At 41.6% G+C, this 25200-nt stretch overlaps 1 protein-coding gene across 2 annotated transcripts; it reads right to left on the bottom strand.

The window, feature by feature from the left end:
* Window positions 1–1360: 1360 nt before the first annotated feature.
* LOC144695896 (gap junction beta-3 protein-like) lies at window positions 1361–12881 on the bottom strand. Of its 2 annotated transcripts, XM_078566973.1 has the most exons (3): window positions 12716–12881; window positions 12309–12364; window positions 1361–5047 (listed from the first exon to the last, which is right to left on the bottom strand). In XM_078566973.1, the coding sequence occupies exon 3, from the start codon at window positions 5019–5021 to the stop codon at window positions 4224–4226; it is 798 nt and encodes a 265-aa protein (XP_078423099.1). In that variant the 5' UTR covers window positions 5022–5047; window positions 12309–12364; window positions 12716–12881; the 3' UTR covers window positions 1361–4223. The 2 variants fall into 2 exon arrangements, with proteins under 2 accessions (XP_078423099.1, XP_078423100.1); XM_078566974.1 differs by lacking the exons at window positions 12309–12364; window positions 12716–12881 and adding an exon at window positions 6653–7588.
* Window positions 12882–25200: the final 12319 nt, after the last annotated feature.

Genomic DNA, 25200 nt, shown 5'->3' with positions numbered 1-25200 from the left:
ACAGGAGCTGAGTGACCCTAGCGGAACACAAACTGGGTGTCAGTGGGCAGGTTATTGCTAAGCAAGTGCCGCTTGACAGCACTGTTGATGACCCCTTCCATTAATTTACTGATGATCGAAAGTAGACTGATGGGGGGAAAATTGTCAGGATTGGATTTGTTCTGCTTTTTGTGTACAAGTCATACCTGGGCAATTTTCCCCATAGCCAGGTAGATGCCAGTGTTGTAGCTGTACTGGAACAGCTTGGCTTGGGGCGCAGCAAGTTCTGGAGCACAAGTCTTCAGTAATATTGCCGGAACATTGTCAGGGCCCATAGCCTTTGCAGTATCCAGTGCCTTCAGCTGTTTCTTGATATCACATGGAATGAATTGATTTGGCTCGAGACTGGCATCTGTGATCCTGGGGACCACCGGAGAAGGCCGAGATGGATCATCCACTCGACACTTCTGGCTGAAGATTGTAGCAAATGCTTCAGCCTTATCTTTTGCACTGATGTGCTGGGCACCTCCATCATTGAGGATGGGGATATTTGTGGAGCCTCCTTCTCTAGTGAGTTGTTTAATTGTCCACCACCATTCACGACTGGATGTGGCAGGACTACAGAGGTTATATCTGATATGTTGGTTGTGGGGTTGCTTATCTCTGCCTGTCACTTGCTGCTTAGGCTGTTTGGTATGCAGATAGTCCTGTGTTAAAGCTTCACCAGGTTGACACCTTATTTTTAGGTAAGCCTGGTACTGCTCCTGGCATGCCATCTTGCACTCTTCATTGAACCAGGGTTGATACCCTGGCTTGATGGTAATGGTAGAGTGGGGGATATGCCGGGCCATGAGGTTGCAGATTGTGTTTGAGTACAATTCTGCTGCTGCTGATGGATCATTAATCTCGGTTATTGCTGAAAAAGGGACTTTTTTGTCAAAGCTTTTCGTCTTGCGCTCATCAGGACAATTCGCAAGAATACCAAATATACAAGGCACGACAATTGTTGTTCCCTTTCTATTTGGTATTCTTGCCAATTGTCCTGATAAGTGCTAGATGAAAATCTTTGACTATAAAAGTCTCTTTTTTTCACCAATATTCAAGCTCTGTCCTACCAAGCGATTAATCTCAGTTCTGGCAACAGTAGCTTTCTCACAGCAGTTGGAGGGAAAGTGGAGGAGTAAATCAACCAAGACATCTTTTCCATATGCCTTGGCATCCCCTCTGTTGGGTGGCATGGGCAGAGCCTGGGAACATGACACAAAGCCCATCTTTTGGTTGGCTCCATGCCATAAACTGAGAACCAGGAGAGGAATTATCAGTTATTGAAAGGAGGAAAGATCATGCTTATTCTTAGATGAAATAAAGGTAAACAAGTCACTTCTAAATTACTTGAAAATATTTATTTAATAAATGATTCACTCTGTTCCAAAATATGTACAATATAAATATGGGAAAATGTACAGTTCATGATAATTCAAGGGGAAGAAAACTGGAAAATTGATCAAATATGCTGTTCAGTGACAGCATTTCCATGGGAATGTTTCAAAATAATATATTCAGCTTTGCAGGTGAAATGTTTGGTTCACATAAACCAGAAGGGGAAATAAATCATTTCATGGAGAATGCTTTTAAAAGATTTCTTCACCTAACATGTGAAAAACAAACCATATTTCCACGCCTGTGATTTCTTAATAGTTTTTCTTCAGTTACACAGGAGTGCTTGAAGGTTAACCTTCCTTAGTCTATGGCTCACATGGAATGCAATACACAAATAGACAATCAGTATCCTTTAGAAACAGTGAGTGAAACTTTTTTAGTGGAGATGTAAAGTTTATAGGAAGTTATAGGCTGCCCAATATCCACCCGCCTGATTTACCTTTCAATTGACTTCAATAGAACGGACAAGCGAGCAATGTGTATTATTAGCAGCTGACCTGTTACCACCTGTTTTACCCCTACCAAAGCTGATGGCTCTGTCCAATGTAACACTTTTACTCAAGAAATGCAGTGGTAGATTTTCAGCTTGCCTCTCGGATGTGCAGCTGTCATTACTGATCAATTGTCTTGTTTGTGGAAATGAGAATCAAGCCTTTACTATAAACAACAGTTTTATACCTGGGTGTCAAATTAAAAATGTATCTGCAGTACCTTGACTGTTTTTTCTTTATCACAATCTTACTTTTGATTGTGATTTCAACAATATCTTCTCTTCCAACTTTCAACAATGGTGTCAGACATTAAGGAATAGCAGCATGTTTCATCAGTTACTACTCCTACATTGAAACTTTATGTCTATTTTAAAAGCCTCTGAGAGATATTGAGTAATTACCAAGGTCAAGATGCTGTTTTAACTATTAACCCGTCTACATGTGTCAAAGCTTTTACTGATATGCGCACTTTTTAGATTCTCTGTAAATTCATGCAGTATCACTAATAAAGTTCAACAGTTAACTAAACCAAACCTCTCCAGTGGGGATAGCAAAGTTCAGTGGGACAATTCATTAACATAGCCCATGAAAGTGGGATGTCTATTCCCTCCTCCAGAATTATTATACATCAGTATTTCTGAGCAGGCATTGTTAATATCATATACATTAATGTCAAAAACATTAATGTACATTTGCTCTATGTAAACAGTTTAGAAACTACAACGCTGATGCTTTCTTGATTCTACCGATATTAAATTAAATCAACTAAAATTATCAATTTATGCAAGACTTGTAATTAAGTCATTACAAATGGTATGGCAGTACTTGATTGTTACGTGCTACAGCAATTTTATAGAAGATAAAGTGAGCAACAATCAATCAAAGCTGTATTCTTAAGTCTGTCAGCAAAATGCTTTAAATGCATTGGCCTGTTCTAAGCTCTGGGACTAGGATAGCTATGAAGTTCTAGCTTTTCCACCTGCTGACATTCGCCATCAGTTAGCTTCTCAAATTCATTGCTCTGCAACGCCTGACATGCCTTCTATACTGATTGCTTCTTTGTCATACTTCAAACATTGAGAAATGAGCAATTCTTGCTTTTTCATGTGAGAGATCAGTTTGAACTATATGTGCATGGTAAAATTTACCTCTCCAAATAGGAGCCTCGCTTAATTATTTTAATTGTTCCAAAAAGGAGCTTTAGAATATTGGAAGAACCAAATCGTAACGTGTGCTGTTTAATATTTCAGTCTCATTTCTTCTGACAAAATAAACTTTAGTCTCAGCCGTTTCAAAAACTTCATATAACCTCTTAGGGCTTTCTTTGTTCAATACGTATGTGCAAAATTCTGTCCGCCAGGTTACATGCCAATTATCTTGCTTATGTGTGTGGCTAGTAACAGTGGAGATGGTCACAATTAATTTATTCTATTAAACCAGTAATCAAAACTTTCATCCATTTATACTTTACAGCATTATCCTGATCTACTGTTCTGAAATGCTGCTCATGCATATGGTTAGAGGAATGATCCTAAATTACCCTGATTTAATAAGTGAATCCTTATGACATTATCAGGACATTGACTGGAGTGGTGACAATGTATTGCAGCTGAAATAAGATTAGTGGATACAAAGTTATTTATCCAGTGTACTTCAACACTATTTCAATCACATGTATGTGAATTCATCTTCCCAGTTATGGCTTTGTAACTCATCTTAACTAATTGTGCAATTGTGCAATTGATGCATTCCTCAGCTTTCAGAATCATCTGAAATAGATTGAAGAAATGTTTAAAATCAACGGTAATAGTTTACGCCTAATTCCAGAAGTTGATACTGGTAAGGAAACCTTTCCTTTAGCACTGTTTTGGTAACTTTTGCTTTTGTTTGCTGATTGTAGATGAAGACAGGAAGAAATTGCAATAAAACAACTTTCATTCATTGCCTGAAATGTTTCCTTTTCCCTCTTGTCCTCCAGGGAGCTCTCTACACACTTATATGTTCTTTAACCTCCCTGAGCATAAGGATAGACCAAGTCTAGGAATCGCTTATCATGCTCCAGCAATGTCTCATTTGCTGCTCACCAAGAGACCCAGATCCCTGGTATGTGAAGTCTAAGACCCACACTAGTTTGTCCAGCGCTCATAGAGAATTCAGCCAGGTCTGAAAATAATTCCAAATTACCTGTCTGAGGAAGCTTACATTCAAATGTTGGCAAAGGTTGCTATTTGATCTGATATATCATTGGTAAAGAGTTCAATGTTATTGTGCTGTCACTCTCAAGTCACCCCACTGAGAAATAGGAGGAGCATATTACATGGAGGAAAGGTTTGGGGCAGAAGCATGAACATAGTCCAGTGACTTACCATTAGTTAAGTAATTTGTATGAATGAGCTTATGGGCTTGATAGTCAGACTTGCCTTCTGGCAATACTGATTTTCTTTTCCTACAATGCAACATACAACAGCTGAAACACCTTTTAGAGATCAAGTAGATCATTTCAGTTATGCTTAATACGATGCAAAGGGATGACGCCCCAACCATAAAATAGGTGAAAATCCTTTTCTCAGTTGGTCTGGCAATGTAACAATCTACTACATTGGGGCAAGGATCTACGTCACATTTGACCAAGCGAGGCATATCAAAACTGTCATAAATCCGATGAAGGATGTACAAGAAAACAATTTCAATCAGAGTTTTGAATAATAGACTAATTAAATAGGTCCACCAGAGCCCACCATGTTTTTTCCCAGCATTCTCATAGAGTTTGGTGTTGGTATCTGGGTGCTTCATATGGTACTTTTTCTCTTTGTCTTTTCTGTAGGCCACGTGCATGACGACCAGTAGGGAAGGCGTAGAGATGAAGATCAGTTGCAAAGCCCACAGCCTGATGTGGGAGATGGGAAAGTAGTAATCAAAGCACACGTTGGTGCACCCAGGTTGCTTGGTGTTACAATCAAAGTCCTTCTGGTCATCACCCCATACTTTCTCTGCTGCCACCACATAAACTAGCACCCGGAAGATGAAAACTACCGACAGCCAAATCCGTGAAAACCCTGTAGAATATTTATTTACACCACTAAGAACGCCTTGTAGTGTCTTCCAGTCCATGGTATCTGGAGTTATAAACCTTCAATCTATAACAAAAAGAACACTACATAATGTTTCATTTATTACAGATAGAATATAATAATATTATTTCAAGCAATATACTGCGCATACATCTCCCATATGAATGATATAAACAAAATTAGGGTTTGACCTAGAAAAATAAAATGAAGGCGTCTATTCTCTTTAACAGATCTCTGTTGAGATCTACTTCTCAGGTTATTTCATTTAGTGGATAATACATTACATAATGAAAATATGATATATTTTATGGTGCATGTTACATTGTACACAGTATCGCTATGAAAAGAGGAGAGCTTGGTTCCGCTGCTGATACACCAATCACCATTTTCATTGGGGTCCAAGTGTCCATTTGGGAGCCCCATTGGAGTATATGAATCGGGATATGCTGATGTCACTTGGACCCCAATATTATTTTCATTCGCTTTAGCTCAGTGTTGGATTCACCAATTACTACCTGGATAGAAACAGTTAGATCACTGGCATCCAATTGAGGATTTGAAGAAGCTTTTAGGTAAGTGTTTTCTGAGCAGAAATTCTGCTTTTTGACATTTTAACCACTCTATTACCACTTGCTTCACTGAAGAATGTAATTGCTATTGACCATCCTATTATGGAAGCAGAAGAACAGGAGCACCAGCAGCAAATGCTGGGGAATCTTCAAGGAACAGCTCATGATTATGAAAGAAGCCCAGGGAGCAGATGGTCTTATCTTGCTAATAGAGTCTATATATTCAGCTTGAGCTACTTGGGTCTCAGTTAGGAGATTGCCTTCACCCGAGAAAGCAACTTGAAAATCTTCAGAGTGCTGCAGCAGGAACAGGAGCGCACTGCTACTCTTTGCACTATTCCCTATGGCAGTTAGCATGGCCACTACCCTCCTTGACTTTCTATGCATCAGAGTCATGTTAAGCATGTGGCTGGAGACATACTCAATTTACATCAGACTACTGCATTCATGCATAAAACAAGCACGGGCTGCTGAATTAATCTTACTCACCGTGGGCCCCAGGGAAGGATTGTTGATTTTGTTGACACTGCTGGAGTGCCACAAGTGAATTTTTGGTACCTTTTGTTCAAACTATAATTTACTGTGGAAGTAAGTTATACTGAAGCAGCACATCCAAATGCAGCAAGACCTGGGCAATATCCAGGCTTGGGCTGACAAGTGGCAAGTAACGTTCACACCACACATGTGCCAGACAATGACCATCTCCAACAAGACAGAATCTAACCATTGCCCCTTGACATTCAATGGCATCCCACTATCAAAATTCTTGGGGGTTAACATTGACCAGAAACTGAACTGGACTAGCCATATAAATACTGTCGTTACAAGAGCAGGTCAGAGGCTAGGAATCGTGTGACGAGTAACCCACCTCCTGACTCCCCAAAGCCTGTCCACCACCTACAAGGCACAAGTCAGGAGTGTGATGGAATACTCTTCACTTGCCTGGATGAGTCAGTTCCAACAAAACTCAAGAAGCTTGACCCCATCCAGGAAAAAGCAGCCCGCTTGATTGGCACCTCTTCCACAAACATTTACTCCCTCCACCACTGACGAACAGTGGCAGCAGTGTGTACCATCTACAAGATGCACTGCAGAAACTCACCAAGGGTCCTTAGGCAGCATCTTTCAAACCCATGGCCACTACCATCTAGAAGGACAAGGGCAGCAGATCCTTGGGAACACCACCGCCTGGAAGTTCCCCTCCAAGCCTCTCACCATCCTGACTTGGAACTATACCACCGTTCCTTTATTATCGCTGGGTCAAAATTTTGGAACTTTCTCCCTATCAGCACTGTGGGTGTTCCCACACCACACGGCCTGCAGCGGTTCAAGAAGGCAGCTCACCACCACCTTCTCAAGGCAAATTAAGGATGGGCAATAAATGCTGACCCAGCCAGCAACATCCACATGCTGTAAATGAATAAAAAAATCCATAGTGCTATTAATTGCAACAACAACTTGCATTTATATAGCTCTTTTAACTTAGGAAAACATTCCAAGGCGCTTAACCAGGCAAGGTTTGACAACCGAGCCACAATAAAATATTGAGAGTGGTGACCAAAAGATTGGTCAAAGAGATAGTTTTTAAGGAGTCTCTTAAAGGGAGAAAGGGCTGTGGAGAGCCAGGGCGATGTGGCAGGGAATTCCAGATCCTTTAGCCTGGACAACTGAAGGTGATGGTGGAGCAGAGGATACCAATGATTCAGAAGGGGTTTTCTTTACATTTCTTAGTTCTCCATATCACAGTCATTGGTTAGGAGTAGGCATTTGCCCTATAAGGTGACTCACAGTGATCATTTAGTTTCTTCTCATAAAGTACATTCTGTGGCTGGAGAAGACAGCATCATTTTTGAATCAGTTTTCTTCCTGCCCCTCAGGGAAGCAGCTATAGTGTGCTTGCTAGCTCCCCATGATGGCACAGGCCTAAATGGGAAAGTTGCTACATGCAGGGTTTTGGAAGCAAATCCAAGTTAGACCAACGTGTTGCAGCATGAACAAACTGCGCTGCTTCTTGATATTACTTTAGAAAATAGGGACGCTACTTTTGTTTTTTATGAAATAAAATAGAATGACAGTGATAAAATAACACAGCAGCATTTGCCTCTTACCAATTCATCATGCCTGTCACAAGAGCCACACAAAATGGTTGCATTATGTTATATTCCAACACAGTCACATTTTGATCTGCGCAACGTTGTGCATAAACATGAAAAAAAATGGCATTTGACAGTAAGATAAATATTGATACATTATATGTTGTATCAATGTGTTATAAACTAAATATTTGCTTAACAAAATTCCTTAAGCATACAGTGTAATTGTATCACATTAGATAAGGACTCTGTTTAAATTTTAGCTATTGTTTGCTCAGAGTTATTTGGCTGGACTGAAGAATGGAATGTGTGATTTTTATAATTGTACCATTGTACCTCTAACCAGCTCGAATGGATGCGTGTTGAGATGTTCAGCACCCGCTTACATGCTTTGTTGGAGTGTCTCACACACCAAACTGCTAAAAAAAAAAGGTATATGTGCCAGGAGCTCACAGATAAAGAGCACGCTCCAATAAATGAAATGTCCATGGCACACCAAGGGTTGTATTAAAGGGAAATTTTAGGGTGCAAACAGCTGCTCTTTATGTCATGGAAAACTTCTGCAATCTAGTTCTTGCATTGACTCGTGTTTTAACATTTTATTGGCACAGGAAAAACACGTTTTAAAATAAATGTTTCCCACTCACTAAGAGCTGACATTGATTGCTCCTGAAAGATAGCTAAAAGATTTCTGTCATCATTTCACCTCACACTTCTCATTATTGTGGGCTAGAATGCATACAAATGTAAATTAAAGGTGCATTTTAATGAAGAAATTTTATAAAATTGCCAGGTTTTGGCAGCAATTAGAGAGTGGAAATGTGTCTCACTGGCTAGCCTGATGCAAAAAGAAAATGCACTTCAAATATTCATAGCTGCCAGATTTCAGCATCATGGTTAAGTATAAAAAAAGATGCAAAACATTCATTTACCTCTATTAATGGCTGCACTTAAGAATGGAGAAAGCATTTAGAATGTAAAAAAATTATAAAAATGCTAGAACTAGATATTGAAGATGAGTTACATAAACAGACGGAATGCTGGCAATGCACAGAATGTTGTTAAGCAGCTGAAAAAAAGAGAACTGGATCATGTTTCAGGTGTTATCCATAATCAGAACCTGAATCTCCACAATAGAACAAGTGATGTGATTTGGTATTTTCTGTGGGGAGATGATGGCGTAGTGGTAATGTTACTGGACTAGTAATCCAGAAGCCCAGGCTAATGGTCGGGGCGGGAGGAAGGAGAATCCTGAAAATACTCAGTGGGCCAGGTAACATCTGTGGAGAGGTAAAACAGAGTTAACGTTTCAGGTCCTGGCCTTTCATCAGAACAAATCCCCATACTTTCTTCCTCTCCAAAGATTATTTGTCTATAACTTCAAGCTAATGGCAGATATAACAATAGATGTTCATACAAGTGGCTTCCAGATCAATTAGATGAGACTAATGAATGGCTCAGGTCTTCCTGTCTCCAGATAGTTGAAGACTGTATGTAATCTGGAAGATACACTATGGGACCATTTGGAAATCCCAACGCAAGTACTCCATGGGAATTGCCTGGGAAGTTTGAACTTCTGATGGGCCATTCCCTGGCTCCCAGGGACCTTCTGAAAAAGTCTCCAACTTTGAGTTAGAGTCGGAGACTTCGGACAGTTCGGACATACTTACCTGGATAGTTGCCCAGGAAATGTTAGACAGAAAAATTCTAGTCCAATTCCTAAGTAACTGTACAACTGACCCCCCACCCCCTCACCACCATCACTCATACTTACCCCTCCCCCGACCTGACCTGCCCCCACCACTTGACTCCTCCCCGATACCCTGACTATCCCCGACCTGACCTGACTCGCCCCTGTAATTGAGACTACTTCTTCCTTACCAGTTAGTATTATATAGCTAATGTGTTGAAGCATCTCCTGCTTCATGGCAGCTTCACATTACCTGCATTGGCAATATATTCTTATCTATCCATCCTATGTGTGAAGGCAATAAGATGACTGTGCACTATTTATGAAATAAGTTACTTTTCAAGGCATTTAGCCTCATGAACTCATACTTGTTTCCTCCAACATGGTAGACAATCATAGCCAGATAAGGCAACGCAAGAAGCAGGAATATAGGAACAAGAGTCAGCAATTCAGCCTCTCAAGCCTGTTCTGCCATTCAAATAGATCATGACTGATTTGGATCTCAACATCTTTGTTCCACATCCCTTAACACCAGCTCATACGACATGATGGGAAGCAGGAAAGCACTTGCTGTGTTTGCAATAATTATGATTAAAACAAAAAATAAATCCCAATAAACTTTTAAATCAAATGATCACTGCATAAATCAGATTTATAACTGAGAATAAAACTACCAGTTCACTCTATTTCCCTAGCACTCCAATATCATGCAGTTCACTGTCCATTTTTGTATAAGGGAGGTCACTGAATTCCTGCATACAGGGAGAGGAGAATACATTGCAATCTCTCTTTCCAGAGAGAAGTAGGCAGAGCAAGCTCATGACATCACCAGGATAGGGGGCTTCCCTATGGTACAGGGTACCATTGACTGCCCACATTGTTCAATAGATGCCACATGTAAATTCAAAGATGTACAGCAATCACAAAGTGTTCTCAATGGACAGCTGCTATGTGACCATGCTCAGCACATCAAGCAGGTCAACGCCTGCTATCCTGGCAGCGGCCATGATGCCTTTATTCTACGTCAGTCTGCAGTAATATCAGCATTTGAGCCACCAGAAAAAAAAGACAGCTATTGGGCAACAAGGGCCATCCACTGACCATATGGCTCATAACTATGTTGTGCAACCCGTGCACACGTGAACATCATGCACATAACGAGAGCCATGCTGCCACACAAAATGTCATCGAGCAGACCATTGGGGTGCCCAAACAATGCTTTCACTGCCTGTACAGCTCTGGAGGCGCTTCCAATTCTCATCAGAGTCTCTGTCATAATTTGTCATGGTCTGCTGTACCCTGCACAACCTCACCATCATGAGGGCAGAGCTCTTACCATCAGATATCTGGTGGGCAGCTGAGCAGGTGGAGGAGGAAGTGAATGGTGGCGGCAAACTACATGCCCCTTTCCGTCACTGGCTCATCAGACTGTGGTATCAGTGAATGCAACCTCAATTCGCCACTTTCCTCTACATCCAGTCCAAATGCCACAAAATGCTCTCCTTTTCAGTATTCCATCTTCTATAAGATTCAATAATTTCAAACATATGCTGCCATATCCTATCCTGCATCAAAGTCCTGCTCATACATCGCCCCATGTTTGCTGACCTATGTTAGCTCCCAGTTCCGCAATGCTTTATAGCTTTATAACCCTCTGTGCCTCCACCACACCTGACCCTTCACCCCTTTTCCCCTGACTCTGAGAGTTTGTCTATCACCACTCCCTTCAGCACACAACTGGCAGCTGTGTATTTAGCCACCTGGGCTGGGTCTCCTCTCTAAGCCCCTCCACCTTTCTATCTTTAACCAATCTTTTGGTCACCCCTCCTTTGGTTTGCTATTCATTTTAACTCATGGTTCTGTGAAACACTGTTCTGCGTTCAAGCTGCTGTAAGTACAAGGCAAAATACAGCGGATGCTGGAAATCTGAAACAAAAACAAAAAAATGCAGGAAAAACTCAGCATTTGTGAAGAGAAAGGCAGAGTTAATGTTTCGAGTCCATAAGAGTCACACGAGCCTTTCTCTCCACCGATGCTGTCAGACCTGCTGAGTTTTTCCAACATATTTTGTTTTTGCTTCTGCTGTGAGTACAAGTTGTCACTGTGGTTTTAGCTGTTGAAAATGCCATGCCTACCAACTGCTTGCGGTCAACATCAGTGATGTTGCCTTTTTGTTATACTGGCACTTTCAATGCAGTAATACAATACAAGCAGCGCCAGTGCCACCTTATGAGCCGAAATTTCCTTGTGCTTCTGGACAAAAACTAAAATGGCAAGGCTAGATTGCACAAGGTGTCATTCTTTGGATATGCAGCTCAGCCATGAGCTGTTTGCATTTCTGGTCTGTACAGACCATCAGCCAACATTGGAGAAGGTGCATAGGCAGAAATATAAAATTGTACATGAGGCTTGGAAGGAATTTACAATCTATTGTTCCCTTATTGGCATCAATAAGCTGAGAAAGCTCTCTCCCCCAACCTGCCTCCAAATGTAAACAAGGAACATTCAACATCTAGTCTCGGAATTTTGTTGCACAACCTCAGTCAAAGTGGTTTGACAATATATGTAACCCAAGGTAGAAAGAAATAAAATCAACCATTCAATAATCAAAAGAAAGGTGATTTTATTTAAAAAGTAAATGTAGAATTATGTGAGCAGCTTTTTCCTTTTGTCTCTTGTATAGTATCAGTGTTTGCTTTTGAACATCAAGGTAAAGAAGTCACAAAACCTTCCAGCCAGAAGACAACAATTAATCTTAACAGCCAGTGCAGTAGCAGGAATAATCCTTCATTTGAAAGGGAGAACCCCAGGAATGTTGTACAGGATAAATCATCCTACCCTCTGAAATGGATTTCCATCTCTCCACTATTTTTGTGATTCAATATATCCGTTTACATTTCTTTTGAGAATTATAGCTCGACTTCCTTCACTGATAGTTGAGACAAACTTGGTTTGTACTGTGAAACGCTTCTTACCAGAATTGACGGTGTCTTTATTTTAATGATTATTTCGCGTTCAGAGCCTTCTTTGCCTGGAAGAAAATAGAAGACCAAAATGCAAATTATTTTGAGCACGGGGTGAGGGGGGTGGGGGTGGAATTGGTGGAGGGGGAAAATAACACAATTCCAAAATGTAGTTTTACTAACTGCTGTTCCTCATGTGGAACATGTAGTTTTGTGAAAAAGCAGAAATGTTGTTGAGTTTAACAGCCCCTATTTGAATGATCTTAATTACGGTGTGAGTTCAAACATTGTAAATTATGCTCCCAAAATAAGGTTTAAATGTCTTTTCCACCCTTGTAAAGTTAACTTCAGCTCTCATGAAATGGATCGATGAGATTTTATTTCTGCTTTTCATTCTCAAGAGAAAATGAAGGACTCACCAGTTAAAAAATGTTTTCAGGCTTTAAATCCACAAGCACAGACGCAGGAAGAGAGTAGGCTAAAAGTCCCGAAGCACAGAAATCTGAGATGGACTCCCTACTAAACTGTTAAACTCCACACTGCATGAAGCAGTCTGACACTGTAAGCCACTCCTCAGGTTTTTTATTTTCTTACTCAGTCACTGTATTCTGGGTGGGGCGCTCTTAAATAATATTGTCTGCCTTAAAGGGCTAGTGACCCTATCGGCATTTAAAAAAAAACTTTGACATTGCTGCGATAAGAAATAATTAAGCCTTTGACTCACCTGGGTTCTCTCCCACCTTTTGCATTAATACCTGTTGATTACTAATTCAGATCCAGATTAATTTATTTGCAACAAATTTGTCATGCTAAATTTTTTCAGACTCATGTTGAAATGTCAGCTTCTTCTGATCTTGGAAAATCTTTTCAAGTCAGGACTAAATTGTCAACATTGTTTTTTTGTGTTAGTGTTCCCACTTGTCAGCTCCTCTAAGGTGGTGGACAATGTAATTTGGCTGAGGAAGAGAGGTGTTTCTGACAGTTGTTATAGAGTTGTTTTGGCAAATAATTCAGGTGCTTCTTCCAAGTGCCAAATATAGAAAATATTAGAAAATGAAGGAGAATGCATTACGTGTTTGTGAACTGATTCCAATCCCACTCTTCGATTAACCTCCCCCACTTCAATCCCAATCCCATTCCTCAGGTCAACCCTCCCCAAAACCAATCCCACTTTTCAACTAACTTTCCCAGATCCCACCCCACATCTCGGACTAGCCCTTTGTTCCTGATTCAGACCCCACTCCTTTGATGAACCTAACCTGATTCCAATCCCATTCTGCAAACTAAACCTCATTGATCCTGATCACACACCAAAAACTAACAACTCCTAAACTGGCTTCAAGCCTGAGAATAACCCCTTGACCACAATCCCATCCCTCAGAATAGCCCCCAGTCCCAAACCATTCCTCAGACCAACTTTCCCAAGCCTGATTTTGCTCCACCTATTAATACCACCAATCCAGAGCCCCTTCCTTGGAGTAAGCCCCCAAATCTCAGTCTTAATCCTCAGATTAAACCCCTCCCCAGATTCTCATAGAGTCATAGAGTTATACAGCGCAGAAACAGGCCGTTTGGCCCATCATGTCCATGCTGGCCATCAAGCACCTATCTATCCTAATCCCATTTTCCAGCACTTGGCCCTTAGCACTGTATGCTATGGCATTTCAAGCGCTCATCTAAATACTTCTTAAATGTTGTGAGGGTTCCTGTCTCTACCACCCCATCAGGCAGTTTGTTCCAGATTCCAACCAACCTCTGGGTGAAAAAAAAATTCCTCAAATGTCCTCTAAACCTCCTGCCCCTTATCTTAAATCTATGCCCCCTGGCTATTGACACCTCCACTAAGGGGAAGCGTTTCTTTTTATCTACCCTATCTATGCCCCTTATAATTTTGTATACCACTATGAAGTCAGCCTTCTCTGCTCTAAGGAAAACAACCCTAGCCTATCCAGTCTCTCTTCATAGCTGAAATGTTCCAGCTCAGGCAACATCCTGGTGAATCTCCTCTGCGCCCTCTCCAGTGCAATCACATCCTTCCTATAGTGTGGTGACCAGAACTGCACACAGTACTCCAGCTGTGGCCTAAGATAGCCATTATTCCATTTCTCAGACTAACCCACTGATCCCAATCCCTCAAGAAATAACCTGCCTGTTGATCCCAATCTCTGTCCTCAGACTAAGAAGCCCCCAAAACATATATGAGGCATTTTCGAGGTTGTGACTGATCTGTATTCTACAAAATCCAGTTTACAATACATGTATACAGGAATCAAGCAAGAGCAATACATTATTAGATATCGGTAAACTACATTGAAAAAAAAAATGAATTAAGCATTAAATTGCTTAGGCCTAAATTTATCCTTATAACCATGAATTCATTCTTACCACATAATCACCAAACTTCTTTTCAATGCTCTAAGATTCTAGTTCTTGACTCTGCAGCCAGGAGAAACAGCGTGCTGGATTTTATGGGCCACCCATGGGTGAGAAAGTAGGAGGTGGGCACTTAAAATAGGACGTTGTGTCATTGCTGGCATGCTAGTTGGTTGGCACACACCCCTGCTACAATTTTACTATTGGCAGGGTGACAGGCGTCAGGAGGGCTGCCCGCCTGTGGTCTAATTGATGCCCTTATTTCCCAATTAAGGGCCTCCTCCTGCCACTGGTCAAATTTAATAGATGACGGGAGAGTCCTGTGCCCAACGGGGTTCCCAATGCCAATCATAGGCCACCCTCCCACCCCTGCCACTGTTTTTCCCCCGTGTGTCCACCCTATCCCTGCCCCGTCCGACATGCCTCCCCACCTCCTTGCCGGAGCCTGTCTGAGATCCAAAACAAAAACAGAATTACCTGGAAAAACTCAGCAGGTCTGGCAGCATCGGTGAAGAAGAAAAGAGTTGACCTTCCCTGTCTGAGATCCCTGGATGTCCTGGTCCATTGCTGATCTCCTCCTCCTTAGCTTAGCTGCAGTACAGGCTTTGACCACTGCTCCTGGTGGTACTGCTGGCACTGTAGAGGTGTTGGCCTTCGATACCACCAGGGGGGTCAAGCAGTAATTTGACAATCACATGGTACAGACAGCCTGTTCTTTTTTTAAGGGAATGCTATCTCTTAATGGGAAGTTGGACAAAAAGTTTGCTGCAATCATTGGAAATTGAAGACCCTACAGATAGAGGGATCCATACTGAAGGATGCAGCGCTGGAGGCATTAATGGTGCTGGTGAGTATGATGGTCCTGCATGAGTCCATGGGACTAGCAAAGACCACCCTCAGAAGTGGACTAGGTGCAGGTGATCAGGAAAATCAACCCCCAGAGTTGGGACACGAGGACCTGGCAGCAGACTCACAAGATGTCTACTAACCTCAGGTAGATAGTCAAGGTCAATGAATCTTCACATGGTACCCCCTACTCACTACACCATTGGCTTCTCACTCTGCTCAATGCACCACACTCCCATCACTCACAACACTCCCTGGAACTGTAGAGTCATGCCGAAGATCCAGATACTCCACCTTACCCTCACTCACCTACACATGCTGCTAATCTCACACCCACCTCTCGCTGCTTCTACATACATACAGCTATTCAGCTATGGCAGGCGCATCACCCAAACACATGCTACACAATCACTGACATTCTGCCGTATCACTTGCAGGACAAAAGAACACAGTGGAAGGGGGCACAGCAGAGTGAGTCAGGGACAAAGACACCTGTATCTCCAAAGCCCTACAGGGGAGATGGTTCTCTGCACCATGCTGCCAGCTGGAATAGGGAGCATGGTATTTGCCTTCACTGAATTGAATGATCAGTAGTAACACTCAAATTTTTCCACGTTCCTCTTCTTGACATTAGGAGACCATTCACTGTGCACACACAGTTCTTGTTCCCTGCATTAGTACTAATTACCTTGATCCTATTTGAAGTAAACTCTACCTTCCACCATTTGTCCAGATCAATTTTAATACTTTCTACCTTCTCTATACTGAGCAGCTGATAAAACTGGTAAGATTTTGAAATTGTTGCCTTTAATCTCATTGGCTGTTATTGTGCCATAAATAATTTTCAAAACGGTTTCTGTGCATTACAGGTGTTTTGAGAGGTCCAAGCTACTACTAAAGTTAAATGAGCAAAACCTCATCTTATGGCTTAGAAATTTGAGCATGCTCAATTGGGTGCCCAGGGAAAGTGCAGGGTGCAACTCCTTCAGCTGAATGGTGAGATCCAAGATGCCTCTAATATTGGACCGTTGTTTCCATGAAGTGAGCAAACTGGAGAGAGCAATGGTCAGGGGGCGAGGAGGTAGGAGATTAGGCCTAGAGCTGAGGGCAAGAGAGATCGGAGTGGAGGTTGCAGGGGCACAATGGGCCTCAGGCTGGGAGAAAGATTGGGCCTGCTCCAAATGGCTTCACATCAAGGGTAGGTATGGGGACCTTGCTGTCAGTTAATGCCATGTTGTGATGGCCGAATTCAGTACATGATCATTGACCTGTAATTGAATCTCATCTCCCCTTTAAGTTCCTACTTCTCTCCTCAGCCCAAGAACTGCCCTAGTTACATGTTACACAGTATTGCTCCCTTTCCGCTCAGGGCTGAACTGTGCAGTCTCCCCATTCCACTCATTTCTTCGCTAACATTACTGTTGACACACCAGGTTGGTCACATCCAACCAACTGGGCGTTTCTGTGATATACTGAAATGTGTGCTCATGAGTATAATCACAAGTGATTCAATGTGAGGTAAAACTGTTTTACTTAATTTTATAAGTTAAGTGATCAATGTAAAGTTGCCTTAATTGGTATCCTGTCAGAGCTGATACTGGCTGGAAGGGCACAGTTAATGACTTCCTCTTCAAACTCTCAATAATTAGAACTCCCCTAGTATTGATTCATGCAACTTGATGATGCATTTATCAGCAAGCTTGAATTCCATTTTAACAATGACATGGGACTGATAATAGATTTATTTTAGCGAGAAACCAATGCAAAGGGCCAAGGCCCAACTTTGATAAAAAAACAGGGATGTTAAAAAAAAGCTAAATAATTATTTTTGAAGATGGTATCAGATGGTAGCACATTGCACACCATACCTAATGTGCATGTTAATATGGCCTGGAAAGCTTTGAGAACTCGGATTCTCTACGTGTGCTATGCACCTATAAAAAATAGTCACTGCAAGAGAGGGCTATGCCTTCAGTTGATTCATTAATACAAAGTACAATGCTACTTTTTCAGACTGTTTTAACAATTCATTCTTTCTGCATAATATTGGTCTTCCTGGGCAAAGGAAACCAATGTTCTTGATAGATATGGATACCAAGTACCCTTAAAGCTCCAAAATGGTATCTGTGGACACACTCAGGACAAATTGCACCTGACGTCATATTGGTGACGGTGTTAGTGTGTGCACAGTGAATGGCCATCTGAAGTAATCAGAGCAGATAGATCATAGTATGATATGTGCTGAAGGAGATTTTGCTGAACTCAAGGCTTCTATAAAAACCGGTTGCTCTCAGACATGGATGCACTAGGAGGCATTACCTTTGGAATACAACATGACTGATAGAATGAAAAGAGGTTACATAGAGCAGGAGAAGCTGCTAGAAGAGGGAGAAGGGATCTCAGCAGGTGGCCATCCACCCAGGGTGCTCAGGAAAAAAAATTCTCCAGCTGAAACTCAGCATGGAGCAATGCACAATGTGCCTACATTTCAGTAAGGCCATCCTCAATGAAAACTGCCACCTGCTGCACCCACAATTGCAACCTCAGAGCAGGACAAGGATCACATTGCCAATGCCCATGAAGGTGATTGTAGCAATGAATATTTCTGCAGTTAGTTCCTTCCAAGCTAAAGCTAAAATTTTTTGAATATTGCTGTAAAGAGAAACATGTTGTTAAAGCACAAGAATTCCAAATTTCAAACAATCACAGCAACTTATACCACAGGAGAAAAAGCTGCTGATAGGTTGGCAGGTGGACTCTGATTAAGCTGAGGTGTTGCCATGGAGAAAGCAATAGGGAACTTTAAGCTTCCCAAGCTTCTGGGTAATTTCAGCCTATAGTTCCTCAGAAATTGTGATTGTTTGAAATTTGGCATTCTTGAGTTTGTCCTAGCAACATGTCTCTCTTTTCGGCAATACCAAAGATATTTGCAATATCTTGCAGTTTACTATTCATTATGGGTAGATGAGGTCACTGAGGCTGTCTACAAAATGAGAGGTAAGTACATTTCATTGTCTCTTGCCAGAGAGAAGGGTGAGTGAACACACAGCTTCAATAGGATTCTTCATAATGCAGAGTTAAAACACACCACTTTGTGGTGTATATATCAACTCTGCCCTGTACCACAACCAAAAGAGATTTCTCCCCCTCAATGTCCAGCTGATGTGTGACCATAGGTCGTGAATCATGAAGGCCAACATCTTGTATTTTTATCACAAAAACAGAATTACCTGGAAAAACTCAGCAGGTCTGGCAGCATCGGCGGAGAAGAAAAGAGTTGATGTTTCGAGTCCTCAAGGACTTGATCCCATTCTCTCAGTTCCTTCACCTCCGTCCACAAGAAAGACCCAAACCTCCCTGTCGCTTGCCATTTTAACACTCCACCCTGCTCTCTTGCCCACATGTCTGTCCTTGGCTTGCTGCATTGTTTCAGTGAAGCCCAACGCAAACTGGAGGAACAGCACCTCATCTTCCGACTAGGCACTTTACAGCCTTCTGGACTGAATATTGAATTCAACAACTTTAGATCTTGAACTCCCTCCTCCATCCCCACCCCCTTTCCATTTCTTCCCCCTCCCTTTTGTTTTTTCCAATAATTTATATAGATTTTTCTTTTCCCATCCATTTCCATTATTTTTAAATCTATACCTTTAATGCCCTGTTAGTCTTTCCACCCCACCCCCACTACAGCTGTACCTTGGTTGTCCTGCCATCCATTCTTAATTAGCACATTCGTTTAGATAATATCACCACCTTCAACACCTCTTTGTTCCTTTGTCTGTGACATCTTTTGATTATCTGCTCCTATCACTGCTTGCTTGTCCCTACAACCACCCCCCCCCCCCCCCACCCCAACTTCTCTCCCCCCACCCCCCCCACCTTAAACCAGCTTATATTTTACCCCTCTCCTAATATTACTCAGTTCTGTTGAAGGGTCATGAGGACTCGAAACATCAACTCTTTTCTTCTCCGCCAATGCTGCCAGAGCTGCTGAGTTTTTCCAGGTAATTCTGTTTTTGTTTTGGATTTCTAACATCCGCAGTTTTTTGTTTTTATCTTGTATTTTTATGACTGGGATGGGACGAATGCACAGTTTATCTAGTCCCACTACTCCACAGGTTGCACCATTAGTTTAAATGTTTAATTTACTCACTAAAATGGCTGATTAGTTATTTTTGCTCCCATTGGACCCAGAATAAAAGAGATGTTAACCAGGCTTCTTTCAATAAACTCAGAATGATTGATTTATTATAAAACAAAACTTCTTTTTTGAAACAAGTTGCAGGAACTGGTTAACACACAATTTGTAATCTGGAAGTGTAATTATCTATCTCTTTTAAAATTCTCCAGCACACACACATGCACACAAACAGAGGAGAATTAAATAGGGTCGCTGCAGAGATGGGCAGTTGAAGAAAAAAACTTTATGAAAAGAATAAAGTTTTCATGATTTTTATGCTGTTGATCTACTGCTTCCTCGTGCAAACATGGATTTCCAGCCCTAGTAGATATCTGGAGGTTCCCACCAATGGAGCTTTAGCATGGAGGAAAATATGCTGGATAAATCTCTCCCTGTTTCAACATCTCAGGTTTCCAAATACAGACATGTTCTCCTGAGATGAGGATTTCTATCTGGATATTGATGAGCGCACTGAATTTCAAGCAAGGCAAGGAGAACGCCAGCTGGGCAGCTTTTCCCCTTCTCCATTCATTCCCAACTGAGTTCAAAATAACAAGTTCAAAACATAAAGCTCCTCTCCTCCATCAGGTGATTTCCAGTAAATCACCAGGCCTTTGCCCTTAGAAAAATAGTTTTATCCCCAATCAATTAAAGTGGTTGTAGTTCAAATAGATAAATAGCTCACCTCCTCAAGTATCATGTTGGCCAAGTGATTTCTTGGAAAAGGCATGTTTGTTCTCATTCCAGGGTGAATTTATGACCTTTTTAAGATAAAACCAAGTGTCCAAATAATGCAGCATCCTTCCAAATTTTAAAATAAAATATAGTTCTTGCAGATATGATTCTAACGCTATCCTGACAGCCTTCATTCTGTGACAGTTCACTGTACCAGCTGCATTTGAGACACTATGGCAAACTGAAGAGTGGCTACTGGGCAAAAAGGGCTATACACTGACCACATGACTGATAACTGCAGTGAACAACCCCAATTCATGTGTGCAGTATGTAGACAATGTGAGCCATGCTACCATATGAAATGTGATAGAGCAGACCATTAGTGTGCTTAAGAAATGTTTTCATTGCCTGGAGTGCTCTGGAGGAGCCCTGACGTACTCGGGAGAGTGAGTGCCAATATCCTTGGTGGTCTGCTGCATACTGCATAACCTCACCATCATAAGGGGATAGCCCTTGTCACCAGCTTTACGGCAACCAGCTGAGGAGCAGGAGCATGAGGAGGAGAAGAAGGAGGAGGTGTGATAGGAGTAGGAAGAGGAAGAGGAGGAAGAGCAAGGGAGGAGGCAATTTAGACAGCCTGGGCTGCCTGCGAAGAACTCATCCAAGTGCATTACCAGAAAATGCAACCCCAGTTTTCTACCTACAAATAGTCCCGCACCTTATCTGCTTTTTGTCTTTGAGCATTACAATGTTGACTTGAATACAATGCAAACATAAAAGCGACCAAAAAATAAACATTCAAAACCAAATTTAGAAATGAAATCATGCCATATTGCATATAAAAGCCAACTAATCAGTCTTTTGCATTCCCTTAGTATCTGTCTTCTGTGTGCCTTTGCCTATTTTAGTGCTCTTATGCAGTTCTACCCCAGTGACTGTAACATGATTGGTGGAAGGCTGCTGACTTTCAGTGAAACAGCAGATGATGGTGCAGGATAACCTTGAGCATCTCTGAGTCTAGGAAGCCCAGCTTCAATATGCACTCTTAACATAGCCCATAGCAGTCACCAGGACTCATTGGCTATTAGGCATCAGCAAGGGCACTGTGGAGTGACAGTGGTGGGAGAACAAATGCTGTCTTCCTGAGAATAGAAATCTCCATGGAACCACTGCTACTCCAACAGGGTTGTAGGGATTTGGACTCTATACTAAACCACAAAGTAAGAAAATTCTTGTCAAGGAATAACCTTAGTTTGCAAAAAAGACAATCACTAATTTAGAATGTGAATTAACAAGATTTATTGAACCAGAAGGATTAATACTTAACGTTCCACTGGTTGAAGCATGGCACAATACTCAAGTTCAACATGTGTCAGTCTGTCTTTCCGTGGATCCCGGGACTTCTCTTTTTCTTGGTTCCTTGAATCAGGTCTCTTGATTCACAATGTCCTTTGAGATTTTAACTTAGTCAGCTTTACTATAACATGCATACCTTTGCAGCTTTAAGATTTCAACTCTAGTTTCCCAGTTTACCATAACTGCTGTAACTTTCAGTCCACTTTAACTGAAGCGGCACACTTCACAGCTGCTCGCTGGATGTTTCTTTTCTCTCTCTCTCTCAAGCTGAAAGCAGCTTCATAACAAAGACTATACATTTTCTCTTAAGGGAATTACCTTTATTCCTAATACTGGATTCTAAAACTGACCTCTATACTGGATTCTTAAGGCAATCCTCAACCTGTGACAATCATTTTAGTCATTTCTCGGTTCTTAGGGCAGCCCCCAACTTTTAACAATTACCTGTCGACTGGCAATGCCCTACACAAATGCGAACTTCCTACCAAGTACCCTACACCTAACTCTTCTCTCCCGACAAAATGCTTCCCAGCAAGTATTCTATGACAAATGTTACCCCTTGGCAAGTGCAAAGACCCTAATGATGCACCCCTATTTTATACACTTTTTGCTGGTAGTTTTTGCAACATTCAGCCCAGGTCTGTGCACCTGTGTCAATGCAATTAATAATGACGAACCAAATAGTTGCAATCCTTGTCCAATGGAAAGAGCATTTCTGGCTTCCCTACAACAACCTATCCTTAACTTGTACTTTGGGCAGAATTTTCTGCCTGTCGGGCGGGTGGGCCCATCTCAATCTCCGGCGGGCAGGGAGCCAATCCCCGCTGGAGAAGCGGGCCCCGCTGCCATTTTACATGGGTGGGCCGATTAAGGCCCGCCTGGTGTGACGTTCGGCGGGAAGCGCTGTGCACTCCCTGTGCAGGCGGGGGAATTCCCCAAAAGCGAGAGTGTGCTCTTTTGCGCATGTGCACGAAAGAGCACACATCTCCCTGAGGCTAAGTGCTGCCTCAGGGAGATTGCTTCAACATTGAAAAATATTAAAAATAGAAGAAAAAAATTCCCTAACATGTCCCGCTCATGAGATGGGACATGTTCATAATTTACATAATAACTTAATTAAAATTTTTGAAACCCTGAGGCTTGCAGTGGAGCTAAGTAAGTGAAGAAAAGATGAAATATATGAATACCAGGTATGAGACCTGATTGATAGGTTTGATAGTTTGTTGATAGGTGAGTGATGGAGTCGTGATGAATTGAGCAGTGTGCAAGGCTAATGGTGCAGTTGGTGGGAATGGAATTTGAAGATGCATTCACTGACCTTTGCCATTCATGTGAGATCATTGTATTTCTTGCGGCACTGCATCCAGGTCCTTGCAGTTTGATTCTTAGCATTGGCCTCCATCTGACCCAATGCCTTCTGAGTGTGTATCTGAAGGGCCTCCTGGCTCCAGGTACAGGATACAGGATATCTCTTCATTTTCCACCTCATCCTCCAAAGTCTCTAGTGCGATGTCTGGAAACCTTGGAGCTTATTCTCTCCCACACTTGTGCCATTATTCAACATTTCCCAGGTTAGATTCACTTCCTGCATGGCTGCCAGCACCTGCTCCAGTCACAGTGGACCTCACTTTAAGAGGTGCAGGCTAGTTTTAAATGGTGCTAACCACTCACGATATTGGCTCACTGCTGAAACATCCAGCCAATCAACACCGTGCTTAGTACTGGTTGAATGGAGAAATCACTGAAGCAGTCAGCATAAAGTGGCGTGGCATCATGATTCCCAAGCAAGCTTTTGGGTCCTTTTGAGTTCAGCGTCCTCATTATCCAAGGAGTATGTGACCTCCTTAGCTTCCTACTGAAATATACTATCTTACATGTAGACAATTACATGCCCATTCTGCAGGTTTCTTTGTATTTTGTCACAGTCGTCCCCTATCTAAACAACATCCACCAATTTGGCACCATCAGCAAATTTTTACATTGCACTTCCAATTCCAGAGTCCACATCATTTATGTAAATTGTGAACAATAGCACCCAAGCACTGATCCCATGGAACACCAATCTGTCAGTCTGTTTGCCATTACCTTTCGCCCCCTACTCTCTGATTTAGCCAGCTTGCTATCCATTCTGCTACTCGCCCCCTGATTCACATGGTCCGTTCTTAGTCATGAGCCTACCATGCGGCTATTTTGGAAATCCAAATGTATTATGTTTAATATATTACCTTGGCATTGCTGTAATTGATCTATAAACATATTGAAATTGCCACAAAGCCTCTGCCAAGGGATTGCTTATATTCAGTCTAACTTCATGCTGCAGTTAAATGCTAAAGTCAACAGATTGGAACTGACTTTGTGATGCATTCACATTTTCCTGGTATTTCACAACCCCCACCCGCACCAAAATCCACACACTCACCCATGTTAAAATTTCTTCCATTACGTCGACTGTATTGCCACATCCACATGTTCCATTATTTTTTCAAAGAATCTAATAAGGTTGGTCAAATAAGACCTTCCTTTTGGAATTCATGCTGACTACTCTTTCTTATATTTTCAGTTTCTAGCTGTTTTTCTATTGCACTTTTGAGTGAGGATTCCATTTTCTTTCTTGCCATCATTGTTAAGCTAATTGGTTTACAGTTCCCTGGACTTGTTCTGTCCCCCTTTCTAAGTGTAGGGGTAACATTAGCTGCCTGTTCTCTGGCACAGAAACATTTGCTAATTAATTTGCCTGTAAATATTATATTACTTCTGCTAACTTTTCCTTACTATTTTTAATATGTTCAGATTAAATCTCTCCAGACCACAGGTTTTATTCTCTCTACATTTGACTAATTTATCGATTATCTCCTCTCTTTGTATCATTAATGTCTTTGTATCTGCTTTGTTCTCTTCTTCTAACATCACGTCCACCATGTTAGCCTCTCCAGCAAATGCTGAGCAAAGTAATTATATCATATTTCTGCTGTTTCGCTGTCATTAGCGATCAGATTGTCATATGTATCTTAGTAGCCCTATCTCTAACCTGGTTTATCTTCTGTTATTTTTGTGCCTGTAGAATACTTTAATATTTCTTTTTTTATCCCTTGATAATTTAATATTGGAACTCCTCTTTGCCTTCTTTCTCAGACTTCTTCTGAACCTTTTCATTTACCGCTTGATTATCCTTTCCTTTGTTGCCCATGTACTTCGTGTGTATCTTTTTCTTCAGTTTCAATTTTGTCCTATTTCTTTATTCATCCATGGAGTGTCATTACTGGCTAGTTTGCTATTGCATATTTGTGAGCTTTATTTCTTGTGGACTCCATCAAAATCTCCATTCAAAAATGTCCTGGTTCATTTCCAATCACTAGGTCCAGCAGTGTTCCCTCTGTTGTTGGACATTTTACTTGTTGATTAAGAAAGGATTCCTTCATGTGCACATGGGAAACCATAAAATGGTGAGGGAAGGCAGGGAGTGGAGTACCTGTC

Source organism: Cetorhinus maximus, chromosome 21, assembly GCF_964194155.1.
Source record: "Cetorhinus maximus chromosome 21, sCetMax3.hap1.1, whole genome shotgun sequence".
Classification (NCBI taxonomy): domain Eukaryota; kingdom Metazoa; phylum Chordata; class Chondrichthyes; order Lamniformes; family Cetorhinidae; genus Cetorhinus; species Cetorhinus maximus.
This window is presented reverse-complemented; position numbering and strand designations above follow the sequence as displayed.

Bases quoted from the DNA above. Each gene is read 5' to 3' on its own strand.
- LOC144695896 (XM_078566973.1), bottom strand. From the start codon at position 5,021: ATGGACTGGAAGACACTACAAGGCGTTCTTAGTGGTGTAAATAAATAT.